Source organism: Nipponia nippon, unplaced genomic scaffold (assembly GCF_047370975.1).
Source record: "Nipponia nippon isolate SJK-2023a ecotype South Korea unplaced genomic scaffold, ASM4737097v1 scaffold_11, whole genome shotgun sequence".
NCBI classification, from domain to species: Eukaryota; Metazoa; Chordata; class Aves; order Pelecaniformes; family Threskiornithidae; genus Nipponia; species Nipponia nippon.
The window spans coordinates 28,552,857-28,567,648 of NW_028262302.1; the positions used below are offsets into that span (position 1 = coordinate 28,552,857).

Consider the following 14,792-nt stretch of genomic DNA (forward strand, 5'->3'; position numbering starts at 1 on the left):
TCGCAGAGCGCAGTCGGTCGATCTGCACGCACACCCCTGGGTGGGGAACTGATTAGAAAACAAAAATAAGGCATAGTGACCGATGCCCTTAAGAATATTAACACCTTAGCCTCTGTGTTTTTATTTCCGTTTCAGTGAGTACTCAAACAGCTGCAGCAGTCAGCTCCCAGGGAGCACAAAGGCAACCCGCATACGGCCAAATTCCAACCTCGTAAGGCAAAGCCCTCTTCAGAGCTCCAGAAGCGTTAGGTACGTCACTTTGAGCTCCAGAAGTGTCAGGTACGTCGCTTCGCACGCCTAAAGCGGCACAGGTTCAAAGTATATTGGACAGTTCCTGCCTATATAGAGCGGCTGAAACTGGAAATTGGAAAGGAAATCCATCTTGTGTATCTCCCCCACCACCCCAAAATAATCAAAACTTTTATATATCAAACTGCCATCAGTTTCTCCACCTCCACGTGGATGCTTTTGCCCATCAACTGGCATTCAGCACAGGAGTTATCCCAGCATAAGGGAAGAGGGCAAACATTTTAAAAGACTTGTTTGCTTCCTGCATTCTGAGAAATAATTAAATCCTCTTCCCAGACTTCAGCAGCGAAGGAGTAAACAGCACGTGTCCCTCCGCCGTCTGAGGGAAAGGTTGCCTCAGTCTGGTGTGTAAGGCATAGGACTCCAACGCAATCCCTACGCCGGAGAAAAGTTGCTCTTCAAATACTCACATTCAACTCTCTTCAAGAGTTACAGAGAAGGTACATGGAGATAAGCAGATTTAAACAGGTTTTATTCATAAACTGTTTGGGGAAAGGGAATTTACTAATATAAAAAGTCAAGAAACAAACTGACTTTCTTAAAGTCCGCTAACCCATTCAGGCACACTTATAAATTCACGCCGTAATTGCTAAGAGAACGCATCTCCACACATTTTACTTAACCTAGGCTGTAATTAATATTGTATTTCAGAACTGTACAGAAAACACACTTCTGTAGCCAACGTGCAACTAGTGTTATCAAATTACTAGCTACACGTTACACGAACACCTTACAATAATAATCAAGAGGTACATTATTTCTCTCTTTTTATACATTAACCCAGTACGACGTGGGCAGTCAATCACAAATTATACGGTTAATTTAAACAGGTTTGTAGTCAAGCTTGGACTCCAGCTTCTTAGAATCAGCCACTTTTCTAACAGCTTTCATGAAGTCTTCCTGAACTACGAAGTCATGATCGGCACGGATCGCAAACATACCTGCGAAGAATAATTTAACAGCAAGAGTAAGTTGGTGCTCCTTGCAGCAAATATTCACTCTAAATTAAAGTGAAAACGGATCCAAGGTACACTGTCTGCATGCAGACTGTCACATGCAACTCTGGGATGTTGGGAAAAGGATTAAACTTCAATGAGGTCACCTTTCTGAACACCAGAGACTAAGAAACGTAGACCTTGTTTTAAACTACGAGTGTATTTACTGTGTTACTCGGCTTTCCCATGTAGGCAAACCCTAAGCGTACAATCAATTTATAACGTGGAAAAAGCATAAAATAGTATTAACTCTCCAGTCACCCAGGTACTCTTAAGAGACTTGGATGCTTCGCAAAAAGGAGAAAAATGGGTGCTATCGCCATTTCTGGAACGTATCTAGTCCTTACGGGATAGCGTGACATGTATCACGATACTCAGCCAAGAGGTGGTTGGAGGCCAGCTCCAGCTCAGAAATGGCACGGCTGTTTTTTCTCCTCCCATCGTGCTGAACCCGAACTACAGAGATCTTTTATACCACGCATGTCACAGGATAGGGCCCAAACCCACAGAACTCTGCGTGGATCCAGCCTGCGTATGGCAGGGGATATTAGCAACGTCCCACGGGGGCGGTGCTGCTGCTCCCACCCGGCTGCAGATCTGCACGCATCAGCTGGACTCGTCGTAGGCCCAGCTGGTTTATCTGCAGACCCGATAAGAGACTTGTCTGTAACCTTAGAGGGAGGACGTAAAGAATCAAGTTCTGCGTGACTGTATAGGTCATAAGGAATCTTGGAAGAAAGAAAAGAGATTGTGTTCAAGTTGTTCTATCGAAGCTTCGGGGCACATCACCGTGCTGCTGCTGACGCTCAACAGTCCAGACACGCGTGACATGCTGTGAAATATGCAACTGTTCTGGCATTTTGCTACTGTCCAGGTGCTAACGTTTCCATCGAGTAAAAGCTATCGAGCCCTTCAGAAAGGAATGAAACAGCGAGCATCAGTGAACACACGCTGTGTTCCAGCAGAACATTTTTGACCTCCTGATTTTAATCCACTGACAGAAGTATCAGAGAAACAGCTCAACTGTTTAACATTAACCAAGACTTAGCACATCAAAATTAAGAGTGAAGAAAATACCTGCTTCGGTACAGACATTTCTCAAGTCTGCTCCATTAAAGCCATCTGAAAGCTTCACAATTGCTTCATAATCTATTCATAAAACACAAATGCCAATTAGAAATAAATTCACACTTCCCGTTACAGATGCCAACAAAATATGTATCCAGCTAACAAAGAAACACTTTACTTTGATTCCACTGCAAATAGATAGCTGTCCAGTAGACTGATAAATTAAATTAACTGAAATCATCAGCTGTATTACCCCTTTCATTAAAACAGAAATGTATTGCAGCCAAAAGCCCATATTATAGAATTAAATCCCAAAGTTACTAACTTGCGGTTACAAGCATCAACGTGAAATGCGAGAAAAGCTACATCAAGGCAATGTTCTTATTTCTTATCATTTAAATGATGTAAAAAACCAGAAAACGCCTCTCCAAGTGATCATAACTCAGTCCCTTTCCGCTTATAACAACTGCATCTATTAAAGGCATTTAATGTCTTGATATATTAAGCCTGATATTTTATGCACATATATTTACTAAAAAAGTGGCTACGGTTATAGTTTCCAGAATCAATTTCTAAAACACTATCGAGCCTCTGGCAAGTTCTGATTTTTGCAAGGCTGCTTATTAAAAAAAAAAATTAACTGTCTGCAAAACTTTTCAGAACAGTTTACCTTCTGTATGAAATTCAAAACATTTGAACTGAAAGATTTTATCTTAAGAATCAAAAAAGCCCTAGACATTAGAAATTCTTCAACTTTATTTAATTCCGTGTAGCACAATGTGCTATGAACAAGTCTCCCCATAATTGGAAAGTCAAAAAAAAAAAAAAAAAAAAGGCGAGGGGACTAAGCAATGTTGAACATGGCAAGGTTTGGTAAGTGTAGAGTCTTCAGCAGACCCCAGTACTAGAGCAGGAGAATCTCATGCTGGAATCTGGAACAGGTCATTATCTTAGGATTTTAATGCAATTCACACCCCACCTTGCCGTTAAGTTCTGGAATTCCTTTCAGGATCTCAAAGCCGAGCACCACGGTCCTCCCACATCACGCTGAGAAATCTAGCTAGCACCCATCCGACAGCTCACCTTGCTAAATGGTGTAAAGGAATGATCCTACCCTGCTTCCACTCCAGCGCCCGACAAAACGAGAAAAAGGATGAAGCACTTTACCTCAGGTTCATGATTTGCTTTGGAGCTTCTTCTCTATCTTAGACTACAGTCGCATGCATGTTTAAGCCAATACTGCTGCTAAGAAAGGCAATCCTCATCCCTCTCGCCCTCCCCCAGCTCATTCCCACTCCGAGCCGCCCCCTCTATTGAGCTGCAGCTGTTTATGCAGCCAGATGGTGAACGAGATCAGCTCCGCCATCCAGACTGCACTGCCTGGCGGCACGAACAGCTCCTGTCAGCAGAGGCAGGGAACAAGCAGGCAGGGTCTGCGGGGCCGTACGGAAATAAAAGGCAGCCAATGTCCTTTTAAAGGCAAATCACAACTACAATTTTCTTGAGGAAAGCTCTGAAATGTCCCTGTGAAACAAGACTCTGGTCGGCTTAGAGTAACACAGCCATTAAATGAACCTTCCCCATTTTATCTGAAAGAGACTTCCCCTCACGCTCTGGAGAGAGCTCTCTACACCATTAACCAAAGGCAGGCTTTGTTTCAGACAATAAAGTTTTCATTACGCCACCTCTGAACTCCACAGTAGGTTTCTCCATGACTTTTAAAGATTCTTTGTTGTTTTCAAACTTCTGCAGTAGCAATTTTTCTTTCTTGGGGGGGGGGGGGGGGGGGGGCGGCTAATGAAAATGCTCTTTACTTGCACTAAGCTATCCCTTTAGAAACGGGAAACTACCTGGTGAGAATCACGTTGATTTTCCAGTTTACAACTGTGCTCCAAGGGTTTATATTCAGTTTTCCTTTGGAAAGGAAGGACTTAGAAACAATTTCATCAGGATGCATTAAAAAAAAAAAAAAAAAAGTAGAATTCCAAGATAGAGGAATTTGTGTGGCTGGTGCAAGGGAAGGAATTAGAAGGGCAGAGTCATCGTAACAACTCACCCTCTTCACGTTTTTACAAACAGAAGTAGGAAGGACATCCAGGTAGTTTCCTACTTACCTATTTCACCATGTTTAGTGATAGGACCTGCATGAATCTTCAAAATGTCCAACCTGGCTTGTTCATTTGGTAGATCAATATCTAGAAAGAATTACAGCTTTGAGAAAAACAGAAAACCACAATCCATATGGATAACATCCTCCTTCCAGCCAGCGTGAAGTAGTAACTCACGGATTTTTCTATCCAGTCTTCCAGGCCGCAGAAGCGCAGGATCCAGCGTGTCTGGTCTGTTAGTAGCCATGATCATTTTAACTCTGTGCAGAGTATCGAATCCATCCATCTGATTCAATAACTAATAGAAAACAGAGGTTTGGGTTTGTTTGTTTGTTTGTTTGTTTTTTTAAACAAGCCAAAACCCTCCTAGTATGATCTATTGTACTTATTTTCTGCATAGTATTTTCACCAAGATATAAAAGCGGTACAGATGAATCAGAAAAAAAAACGCTACGAGCTTTCTAATGGAAGGCCACAGCTCCCTGCATGTTCTATACGCAATAAAAAAGAGCTTAACAGAGACACTGAAAACGCTTTGCCCAGAGAAAAAGATATTGAGCAAAGCAGAGCTCAAACGTGAAAGACTCGGCTAAAACAAAAAGGCAACGAAAACAGTGCAAGTACTAAAGGAGCCAATGGCTGGCTGACGCGTTTTGATTGCATTGCACTCAGCCCAGGACATTCAAATTAGACTCGAAGAACAGCCTCTAGAATACCAATACACACACACACACACACACGAAGACATTTCATTGTGAAGATTCGAAGTACTTCCTCTTTGAACCCGGCAAACTGTTTGCAAACACAGGCCAATGAAGTTTCCCGTTAGCTTCAGAATTCTTAATTGTCACCAGTGGTTTTAAAATTCTCTTCACACAACCCAGTTTACCAGAGCAATTAGTAGAGAAACAAAGAAATACAACTACTTCTCCTACTTTTGAAAATCGAACTGTAACAGTTCTAAAATTGTATAGAGTAAGTGTCTTTGAGATTAAAAGAGACAAGCGCTGCTTCCCCCTCTTTAAGGGGGAAGCCCTCCAAACCTTCAAAGACGCAGCCAGCAGTAGCAAAGTCAAGTCACAGTAAGAAGAGAAAATAACCCAAATAATTTTAGCCATTTTAAAGATTCTTTCAATCGGTCTCCAAGCTGCATTCATGGCTGAGTTACCCAGATGTGCAGCTGTCTTTTGTAAAAGCAGCATCTAGTTCACTTTTAGCTTCAGATTATTAACTCGGAAAAAGTTCTAACGAGCCGGATCGTAGTGTAACAATTCACACCTGTATTATTATTTAGTGTGGACTCTACAGTACCTAGTCAGGGATTAGACACTCACCTCCATCAGAGTCCTCTGAATTTCTCTGTCAGCTGAAGTACCTTCAGAAAAACGACGACCACCTGCAGCAGACCAAACTCGTAAGTTATAGTACCTTTATTTTTGCCTCCATATCATACTAAGTCTAAAGACAATTAGGTATCCCTTTTAAACTGGGAGGGAAGGAGGGGTGGTATTTAAAGAGTTAACGCACACATTTTAAAATGCTTTTCAATATTGTCAAAAATATCCAAGCCAGATGCGAAGTATGGTTCTAAGCTAGCTGTAATAGCTCCAGAAGGAAGCCAAACCACTTGTCCCGTTACGTTTCTTCTAATGAAACATACATGCACGCTCTTTTGAGAAGAGACACTATCGCTTTATAGCTGATTTCAGCGTTAAAAGGAGACTCTAGCCATCCTCCAGGCCATTAGCCTTACCGATAGCATCTATCTCATCCATGAAAATGATACACGGCTGATGATCTCTGGCATAATTGAACATCTCTCTGATCAGTCGAGCACTTTCGCCAATGTACTTGTCCACTATCGAACTCGACACCACCTTTTGAAAGACACACGAGTGAAGAGACTGGAGTGCAAACAGATTAAGCACGTGTGCATGTGCCTGAGTGCAAGAGTAAAATTCCACTACCTTTAGGAAGTTGCAATCAAGCTGGCTAGCAACAGCTCTGGCCAAAAGTGTTTTCCCTGTACCTGGACAGACAAGAGATTGAAGCTGTTTAACTAGTAACCCAACGTGGCACGCCAGCGACTTTTAAAAAAAGAAAGAAAGAAAAAAAGGAACAAAAAAGAAACAAACAAGGCTATTGCCACAGTTTGAGAGGGACAACTAAGCATTCATTACCCTTTCATGAGACTCACCAGGGGGGCCGTAGAGCAAACAGCCTTTTGGAGGTATAATTCCCACACGCTGGAATAATTCTGGGTTTGTAAGCGGCAATTCTATTACCTGTGAAGAGACAGATAAACAAACGGAGCCTCTGAGTTTTCAAACAGATCAGCCACCCCAGGAAGCTAGCGGTACACTTGCCAGGCTGTTCTCCAGATACCTGTATTCTTATTTACCTGTGCAGCATATTTTGTATGAGAAACAGTAAAGTAAGGAAATGTCAGACTGATCCAACAGATCGAGCCACAATCCTGCCCTTGCTGTTCAGACTTCAGCTCTGCAATGGCTTGTTTCTCTTGATGCTCTTTGCTTAAATCATGTGTTGCTACTGTCACGATACAACTACCCAGAGCGATTCCGGTCGGTTTTGTGCAGAATTCAAGCTTGGTTTGTCGGTTGTCAATCCTAACTATGCCCTCCCACTTGACTCCCTTAGCCTAAAGGCTCTCGGATCCTTCAAACCCTCTTCTTTAAAGGATTTGCTTCATTTTAATCTCAATCCAAGCTTCTGTAACAGTAGAGAGAAGTTATAACCCCATTTGAGAATCGGGCTTTGTTGACAGAATAATCTTTCTCTGCCACTGTAAGGTGTGTGCATGGCACACAACCGACCTCTGTTACAGTCAGCCGGCGCACAGCAGCACCAGCTCGTCTTCAAACACCCGCGTTCCTGGGCAGGCTCGCCCCGCCTGCAGCACTGATGCCCAGACTAACAGGATTACTTCAGTATGAGCGCACCAGCACCTCACAATCACGTCGCTGTTTGTCACAAAGACAACTCCAAAGCTGGAAACATTTAAACCACACCTTCTATATACTAGAAAAAAAAAATATACGCACTAGACGTTACCTTCTAGTACAGGAAAACGTGGTCTAAGTTAACAAAACATGGAAATCACTCATCTGATAGGATTCTTTAACAGCCTGTCTCATGATAGTTTAGGACAAACACCAGTAAGACATTTTTCTGCTGAAAAACTTCACTCAGAAGATATACCACTATTTGATAGGCATTTTTGAGATGCTGGATACCTCTCGCAGCTCTCTGATTTGTTCCGACAACCCTCCAATCTCAGAATATGAAACATCCCCTGGATCTTCATGAGACATATTATAAACCAATGGATCCACTTCCCTTGGCAAATATCTGGAAAAAACGAGTTAAGAGTAGACATTTTTCATTGTGCGGACACATTTATAGTTATTGCAATAAATTTTACAGCAACTATGAAAATTATTTCTTCTCCTCCCACCTTGATAACAAGACGTTTGTTGAAAAAACAGAATAAACCCCAAACCTAGCAAACTTTTTCAAGTTTTAAACCAAACAAACGAAAGCTTAAAAAACTGTTGAAAATGCTGAGTTGTAACTGATTTTTCTGAAACCGATTTCTTTTTAAACTGTATATAATAGACACATAAGTCTTCCCTGAACATAACTGTCCTTACTTAAGCACTACTTTGCACAACACATCTACAAAATATTACAGAACTGATTATTCAAACCTTTGTGTCACCTACTCCGATCACTGTTTTTCCCCCCTTTACATGATGAGCAGAAGAGCAGCTGTAGAGCAGAAACCTACCTCATAATAGTCAGAGTGGTCATATCCAGAGCAACTCTTGTCCCCGGCTTCAGCTTACTTTTGTCAAGCTAGTCACAAAGAAGGTATTTCTATTAGAACCACACTCCAAAACAATGGCTGGTTTTAGCCAAGATGTTTGCTGTAGCTTGCACTCTTTGCTCAGTCACACACAAGAAGAAAACAAGGCTACTGAGGTACATGCCAAGCAGCTCACTTATTAAACACTGTGTCCCTGTCACTGCCATTTTGGAGAATGCTTAAACTGGGAAAAAACTGTTTCATGGGAACATGATCTTCGGGAGAAGCGATCCAGGAGCTGGCCTAGACCAATGAACCTGTTGGTTGTCACAACTGGACACCAGCAAAGCTAAACCAGACCGCAGGAAGAATTTTTGTTAACGTTGAAATAGATCTCGAACAGCAAGTCATTAACTTACCCCTGCCACTTTTGAAAATAAATACTGTTTTCTAGACTGTAATTTTTTTTTTTTTACTGCTGTCAATCTGACTGGATTAGTGAGAGATCTAATCCTCCCCTCTGCTCAACACAGGACAGAACCAGCCGTTTCAGAACAAGCAAGCAATCCTCCTTTAAGGACACAGGGAACAGCCTGCCCGTTTGAGTCCAAACTTGCCACCCTTCTCCTCAATGGCTCTCTCATTTCTGGACTGACAGAAAGGGTGAATAGATGCTCCTAACTTATTTTCTCCAAACCTTCCATCATCTGCACATTTTCACATATCCAGTTATATCCTGCCCTCAAAGTCAGCCGTTCCAGTTGTTATTGTTTTGCTATCATTTACCTCAGATGCCCTACTCATCTGCCTCAGCAGTTTTTATCTGCTTACTCCATTTTTATGACGTTTTCAAACACATTAGCAGCCCTATTCCAGTACCCCTTGCTAAATTCTCCTGGGATTAAAACAACTAACTCGCGTTCCTCACCTTGTTTTTAAGAAACCTGGTCTAGGAGAGCAGTCTCACCTCTCACACAACGCAACCTTGAACAACGATCATAGAGATAACCTCACCACTCTCATTTCTTCTTTCTTTTTTTTTTTTAAAAAAAGAAAGGTACTCAATCCACATTTGAAGAATATGAAACCTATTTATTCTGAGCTTTACGAACATGGCATCTGAACAACAGAGATTCTGACAACTGTTTGCAAGCACTGCCTGAAGCTTGCCATTCCACCAGGGGAATTTATAAGGTGCCTTGCCCACGTGGGCTCTTCAGTCTCTAGAAGTGTTCAGGATCAAAGTGTCACTCCGCCCTTACTGGGGTCACTAACAAGACCTATTTCCACCTGCCTAATCTTAAGAAATCTGTAAAAGCTTGAAATTCTATCAGATTCAACATTGCCCAAAGGATTTAAGTTATTCTGCAGTGGAAAGAAAACAAAGAGAAACCACTTGACCTTGAATTCCTTAGGAAATGCACTTCAGATAGGGAAGTAATTTTGTTTCAATTTAAACAGCGTCGCTCCCCTTCCTCAGCAGTGCAGCACAGCCACAAGGACTTTGATCAAAACCCAGTTCTAGTCTGTGAAACACTCCATGGGAAATTATTGGTATTTTTTAAAACAATCATGGAGATGTTTTTTTAGTCTCTGGTATCAAATCAAGGATCTTTTAAGATCAAAGAGTGTTTTTACCGAAGAATAAACTTGAAAGCACATGCTGCAATGCCAGGCTCAGCCAAGCGCAACCTATTCCTTAGCATTTATCTCCATTTCAACACAGAACCTCAAGACTGCCTCACGTGTCCCTAAGTGGAATTAAGTATACTTATGTTCCAGAAAAATATTTTGTTCATTCTAGTGAAAGAGAATAGTGAGTTTGCACCATAACATCTTGAAAGGGACGGAGCTTACAATTACGTATTTAAAGAGCGTTTCAATACTAGCAATTCTTGCAGATGTTTTATGCAAGCAAAAACATATTGCATCAGTATGGTCGAGGAAAGTCAAGGATATCTGTATATACACTACATGAACTAACACACTTGCTGGTACCCACATTTCTCAAATAGTTTGTCTCTAAAAGGAGAAGAAAAGGTCCATCCTTACTGAAAAATATATAATCCATTGACAGAGTGAACATCACAGGAAAATACTTACTGCATGAGTTTTGTTCACTGCTTACCGCTAAGTATTGTTGATTGTGGGCATTCCCCAGGAATTCCTCTGACAGCTAGAAATCCCTCTCCGCCCCCCTTTTTAAATTCCTCAGCGTACAGCAGGCTCCCCGCTCTGCCCCTTGCTTGTCGCCTCGGCTCCCACAGCCGCCACACCACCATTACGGATGAATCACCTCAACAGAGCTGGTTTAACTTTTCTGTGTTGGAGTTCTATTACACTGTTCCTCAATTTAACTTCCATGTACCAACCTTAAGCTAATCCAGAGATTCTGGGTACTGCAAAACATCTGCATGTTAAGTCTTGCAAACACGTTTTCTTTCTTTACATAGAATCAGTAAGAGTTCAAAATTCTGTAACGAACATCGGTTTCTCTTCAGAAAGAGACAGAAAAGCCGCCTCTAACACCAACAGTACACCTGTGCCCCTTTTACTGAAGGATTTTCTGTTTTTCACAGTTTCCATAACAGAGGAGAACGTGCTAAAATTGTGATGTGTTCAAACCTCAACTGCAGTTACCTTTCCCCACCATAAAGGAATCACTTCAAGATGCACTGAGAGGTCACAGCTGTTAAAAAGATCTTACACTTATTTGTGCATTAAAATAACTCAGTGAACTGCTGCTGCCTCCTCAGGATACACGATCCTTCCCTGGGGCCGCTATTCTCTGTTCAGATACCTTAGTCTCACATCTCATACACACCCTTCTTCGCTTCCATTTCTCAAAGTCAGGGATGAGTGTAATAAAATCTAACTAGAGATTCACTTTTGCCCCCCAATGGCTCTGCAGTCGCACAACACGTCCACCAAGTGTTGTGGTTCCTACTTCAGAGGCAGCTTTGGTAAGGAACAGCCCATCTATGGGTTTTAGTTACTCTGACTGGGTCACATTCAGTGCTCAATTAACTAACGCAGTTTCTGAACCTCTGCTCTACATCCTTTATACTTTTGTATAAAAATAAAAAGCAGAGAGTACCTCTAAGTGGTTCTTGCTGACTACAGCAGAAGATGGATTATGCTGTAAGGAAGGTTGTGTATTAAAGCATCTACCTTCTATAGAATTTGGTGTAGGTAAAAAAGCTGTTGTCTCCTAGGCTGGCAGTGACAAGGCTTTTTTTTAAGATCATTAAGGACAAATAAAAATCCCCCAGAGCATTTAGAACAGGGACCTTGCCTACCATAATTATTTATTGAAGCGGAGTGTAAAAGCATGAGAAACAAATACATATAGTTGTATAACACTAAATCTGAAGCTCGGCACTATGACCATAATGGTCATATGCTTTGTTCACAGCATAGCAAGGGAGACCTTAGGCAGCTGATTAATTTTCAGAAAGTTCAAAATCAGGCAGAAAGACAGAGCTTCAACCCCATGAAAAGAATAAAAGGTTCCAGGAATGTTTTGGACTGTTTATCTTTACTAGGAAGTTACACTACTACCAGCTACGAAGGGAGAGGGCAAGCAGATACCAGTGTAAAACAGCCATATACACCTCGAAGAAGAAAATGCTTAATCCCACTAAAAACCCAGTTTATCAAAAGCAATGCTAATAATCAAGACCAAAGCAAACTTTCACATAGATCAGCTACCTGACGACGACAGCCAACCACATATCTTGGTCCGTTTGTAGCCTTCACAATGACTGGAGAGAGAAGATCAAAGAAAAACAATCAAATTTACTTGATTCACTGCTCTGAATTATGCTTCTGAACTACCCAGTATATGATATTTTTCTGCTAATACTCAATCACTGATACTCTAATTCTTTACTCCTCCAAATCTTTAGCCAGATTTTAACTACAAAAGCTTATTTTCAAGATGTCAAAGAATGTAACAGTCCAGCGTACTTACATTTCTCTTCTGTTAGCTGTTTAAGAACCTCGCCAACAATCTGCAAAAGAATAAATGCAGTATTAGCCTACAGATAAATTACCATTGCAAAATAACATGTTTCAGGATATGGAAGATGACTGTCACCTTTGAAATTCTTCCTCCTCCTTCACGCTGCTTGTCAGCACTTCCATTTCTTTAACACATCTCTGTCAACCAGGACAAACACAGAAAACCTCTCCAACCCATACGCTTGGCGTGTCTGTTCCTGATGGTATGGCCCCTCTTTCCGTCAGCTGTACTCTTTCTCAATACCAAAAATGGACTTAAATGCTACCTCCAGGCAAGTTCGCTGCCAACCACCCCCAAGGCTGCGACGACCTCGCTTCTCTCACGTACCTGCCCGACACTCTGCAAGGCTTTGAGATCATTTTCTGATTTTTCATATTGCTTGGTGAGCTCTTTCAGCTGTTCTCTTACTAGAAAAGGAAAGAAACAGAGGATTTTGCTAACGTTCAATCCAACAGTAGCTCAGGACCAGGCCCTTTCCCAGCAGAAAAGCAGCAGGCAGAGCTAGACCGGGGGAGATCCGCACACCCAGTAAGTCACCCTCCTGCCAGCACGGTGGGGGCCCTGCTCAGCAGCTCCGGGGCCTGCACGCTCTCAGCACAGTGGCGACTCTTATTTGTGAAATAAGAATTATTTCCCTCTGTGGAAAGCGTCTAAAAACCCAATCCAGAGTTTTAAAAGCTCGGATTCAAAGGTATCAGTGCCCCTGTACGGCACTGACATTTGCACAGGGGGGACGTGCTACCGCCAGAATGACGTGACAGGGGACGTTTGCAAGAGGAAAATAAAAAGCTGGCAGAAAAACCTTACGGGGGGAAAGGCTGAGGGAGGAGAACCGCCCGGCTCGATCTGGCGGCGGCGGCGGTGGGGCCCGACCCTCCCGCCCACCCCAAGGCCGGGGGCAGTACCCGCGGCCCGGGCTGCCCCGCCAGGCTCTCCCGAGGGGAAAGGACAGCAGCCACCGAGCTGTGGTGGCCCTGCCGCCGCCACCGGCAGCGCTCCGGCCCGGTCCCCGCCCTCCCTCCTTCCCTCCCCTCAGCCCGGCCGGGCCCATGACGAAGCGCGGACAGCAGCGGCGGCGGCGGCGGCCGGCGGGCTCCCTCCTCAGGGCTCCCCGGGCCGCTGAGCGGCGACGGCCATCCCCCCGCCCCGGCTGGACGCTCACACTCCTTCAGGCGGCCGTCGATCTCCTTGTGCTCCAGCAGCTTCTTGCGATAGTCCTGCAGCGCCTTGTCTCTCGGGTCCGCCATGATGAGCAGCCGCCGCTCATAGGGAATGCCGGGAAGGGCCATGGCCGCCGGGGGCAGGGCCGCGCGCCCGCCCGCCCGCGCCCGCCCGCCTTTCCCCGCCTCGCAGCGCCCCCTGCCGCCGCGGAGGCCGCGCGCTGCGCATGCGCAGCGCGACAGGCGCCAACCTCCCGCCGGGCGTCGTGCGGGCCGCCCGCCCGGCGCCTGCCCCTATGGATCTATAGGTCTCTATACGTGGGCGTGTACCCGCGCACCACGGCGTCTGGCACGAGTGACAGCCCCGCCGAGCCTCCCCGGGAGCCCCCCGCGGCTCCTCTCCTCAGCCGTCGCGCCAGGGTTTCCTGTCAGAGGCGGCTCCCCCGCGCTTAGGCTGCTCGGGAGCTTTGAAGCCGTCAAGGAAAAAGACAAAAAGACGAGTCCCTAGGCCGTCCACAGCCCGGGTATAAACGCCATTAACTGAACCAGCAAAGGTGTTTTCGGTGCTGACCGGTAGGAGTTTAGGGCTTAAGGAGCGACCGCGGCCCGTGGGCACAGGAGCGTCCGGCCGCCTCCCTCGCGCAGCCGGGCCCGTGGGTCCGTGAGGGAACGGGGGCGAGCGGTGGCTGCTGTGGGCCGTGTCCACTGCCCCCGCTCCACACACGCTCGCCCTCCTGCTCGGCGGGAGGGAGGGAGCCCCGTCAGCAGCCTCTCCCCCGGGGCAGGGTCACCCCTTGCTCCGTGCAGGCCGGGGAACACCCAGGCCGCTGCCAGGAGAAGACCGGCCCCGGCCAGGTCCCCCTGAAAGGGTTAAAGCCAAGATAGACAAAGCCACTGCATCAAAATGCCTCCTAGGGTCGAGGAGGATATTTTAAATATCTTAGTCACTTAACTAAACAAAAGAAAGGCCTTTGTGATTCAGGGAGTATTTAGAATGGTTGTAGGATAAAGGGGCTCCCGGATAATCCCATCTCAGACAACTGGGCCTTGGGAGAGCAAGTGCACGGAAGGTAGGAGGTCACAAAAGAATGACAACAGCCTTGAAGGACACCTTTTACGTGATCCTAGGACTGAGTTTGCACAGAAGCAAAGGTCAACCAGCGAACACAGTGAAGAAGACTACGAGCCTTCATCTGAAGACCCCCAAAGACCACTTGAAGACCACCACAGGAGACGGCTGCGCATGTGGATTGGACATTTGCATATGTTAATAAGTTCCAGGAAATCTTATGTTCATGT

General features: G+C 44.7%; 1 protein-coding gene across 1 annotated transcript; it reads right to left on the minus strand.

Annotated features, from left to right (window-relative positions):
* Nucleotides 1-760: 760 nt before the first annotated feature.
* On the minus strand, nt 761-13,654 carry PSMC6 (proteasome 26S subunit, ATPase 6). The gene is made up of 14 exons (XM_087746860.1): nt 13,496-13,654; nt 12,661-12,740; nt 12,283-12,322; nt 12,021-12,073; nt 8,292-8,359; nt 7,738-7,852; nt 6,678-6,765; nt 6,448-6,509; nt 6,234-6,357; nt 5,815-5,876; nt 4,658-4,778; nt 4,487-4,567; nt 2,382-2,453; nt 761-1,250 (listed from the first exon to the last, which is right to left on the minus strand). Exons 1-14 carry the CDS (start codon nt 13,620-13,622, stop codon nt 1,132-1,134), a joined length of 1,212 nt encoding a protein of 403 aa, XP_087602986.1. The 5' UTR covers nt 13,623-13,654; the 3' UTR covers nt 761-1,131.
* Nucleotides 13,655-14,792: the final 1,138 nt, after the last annotated feature.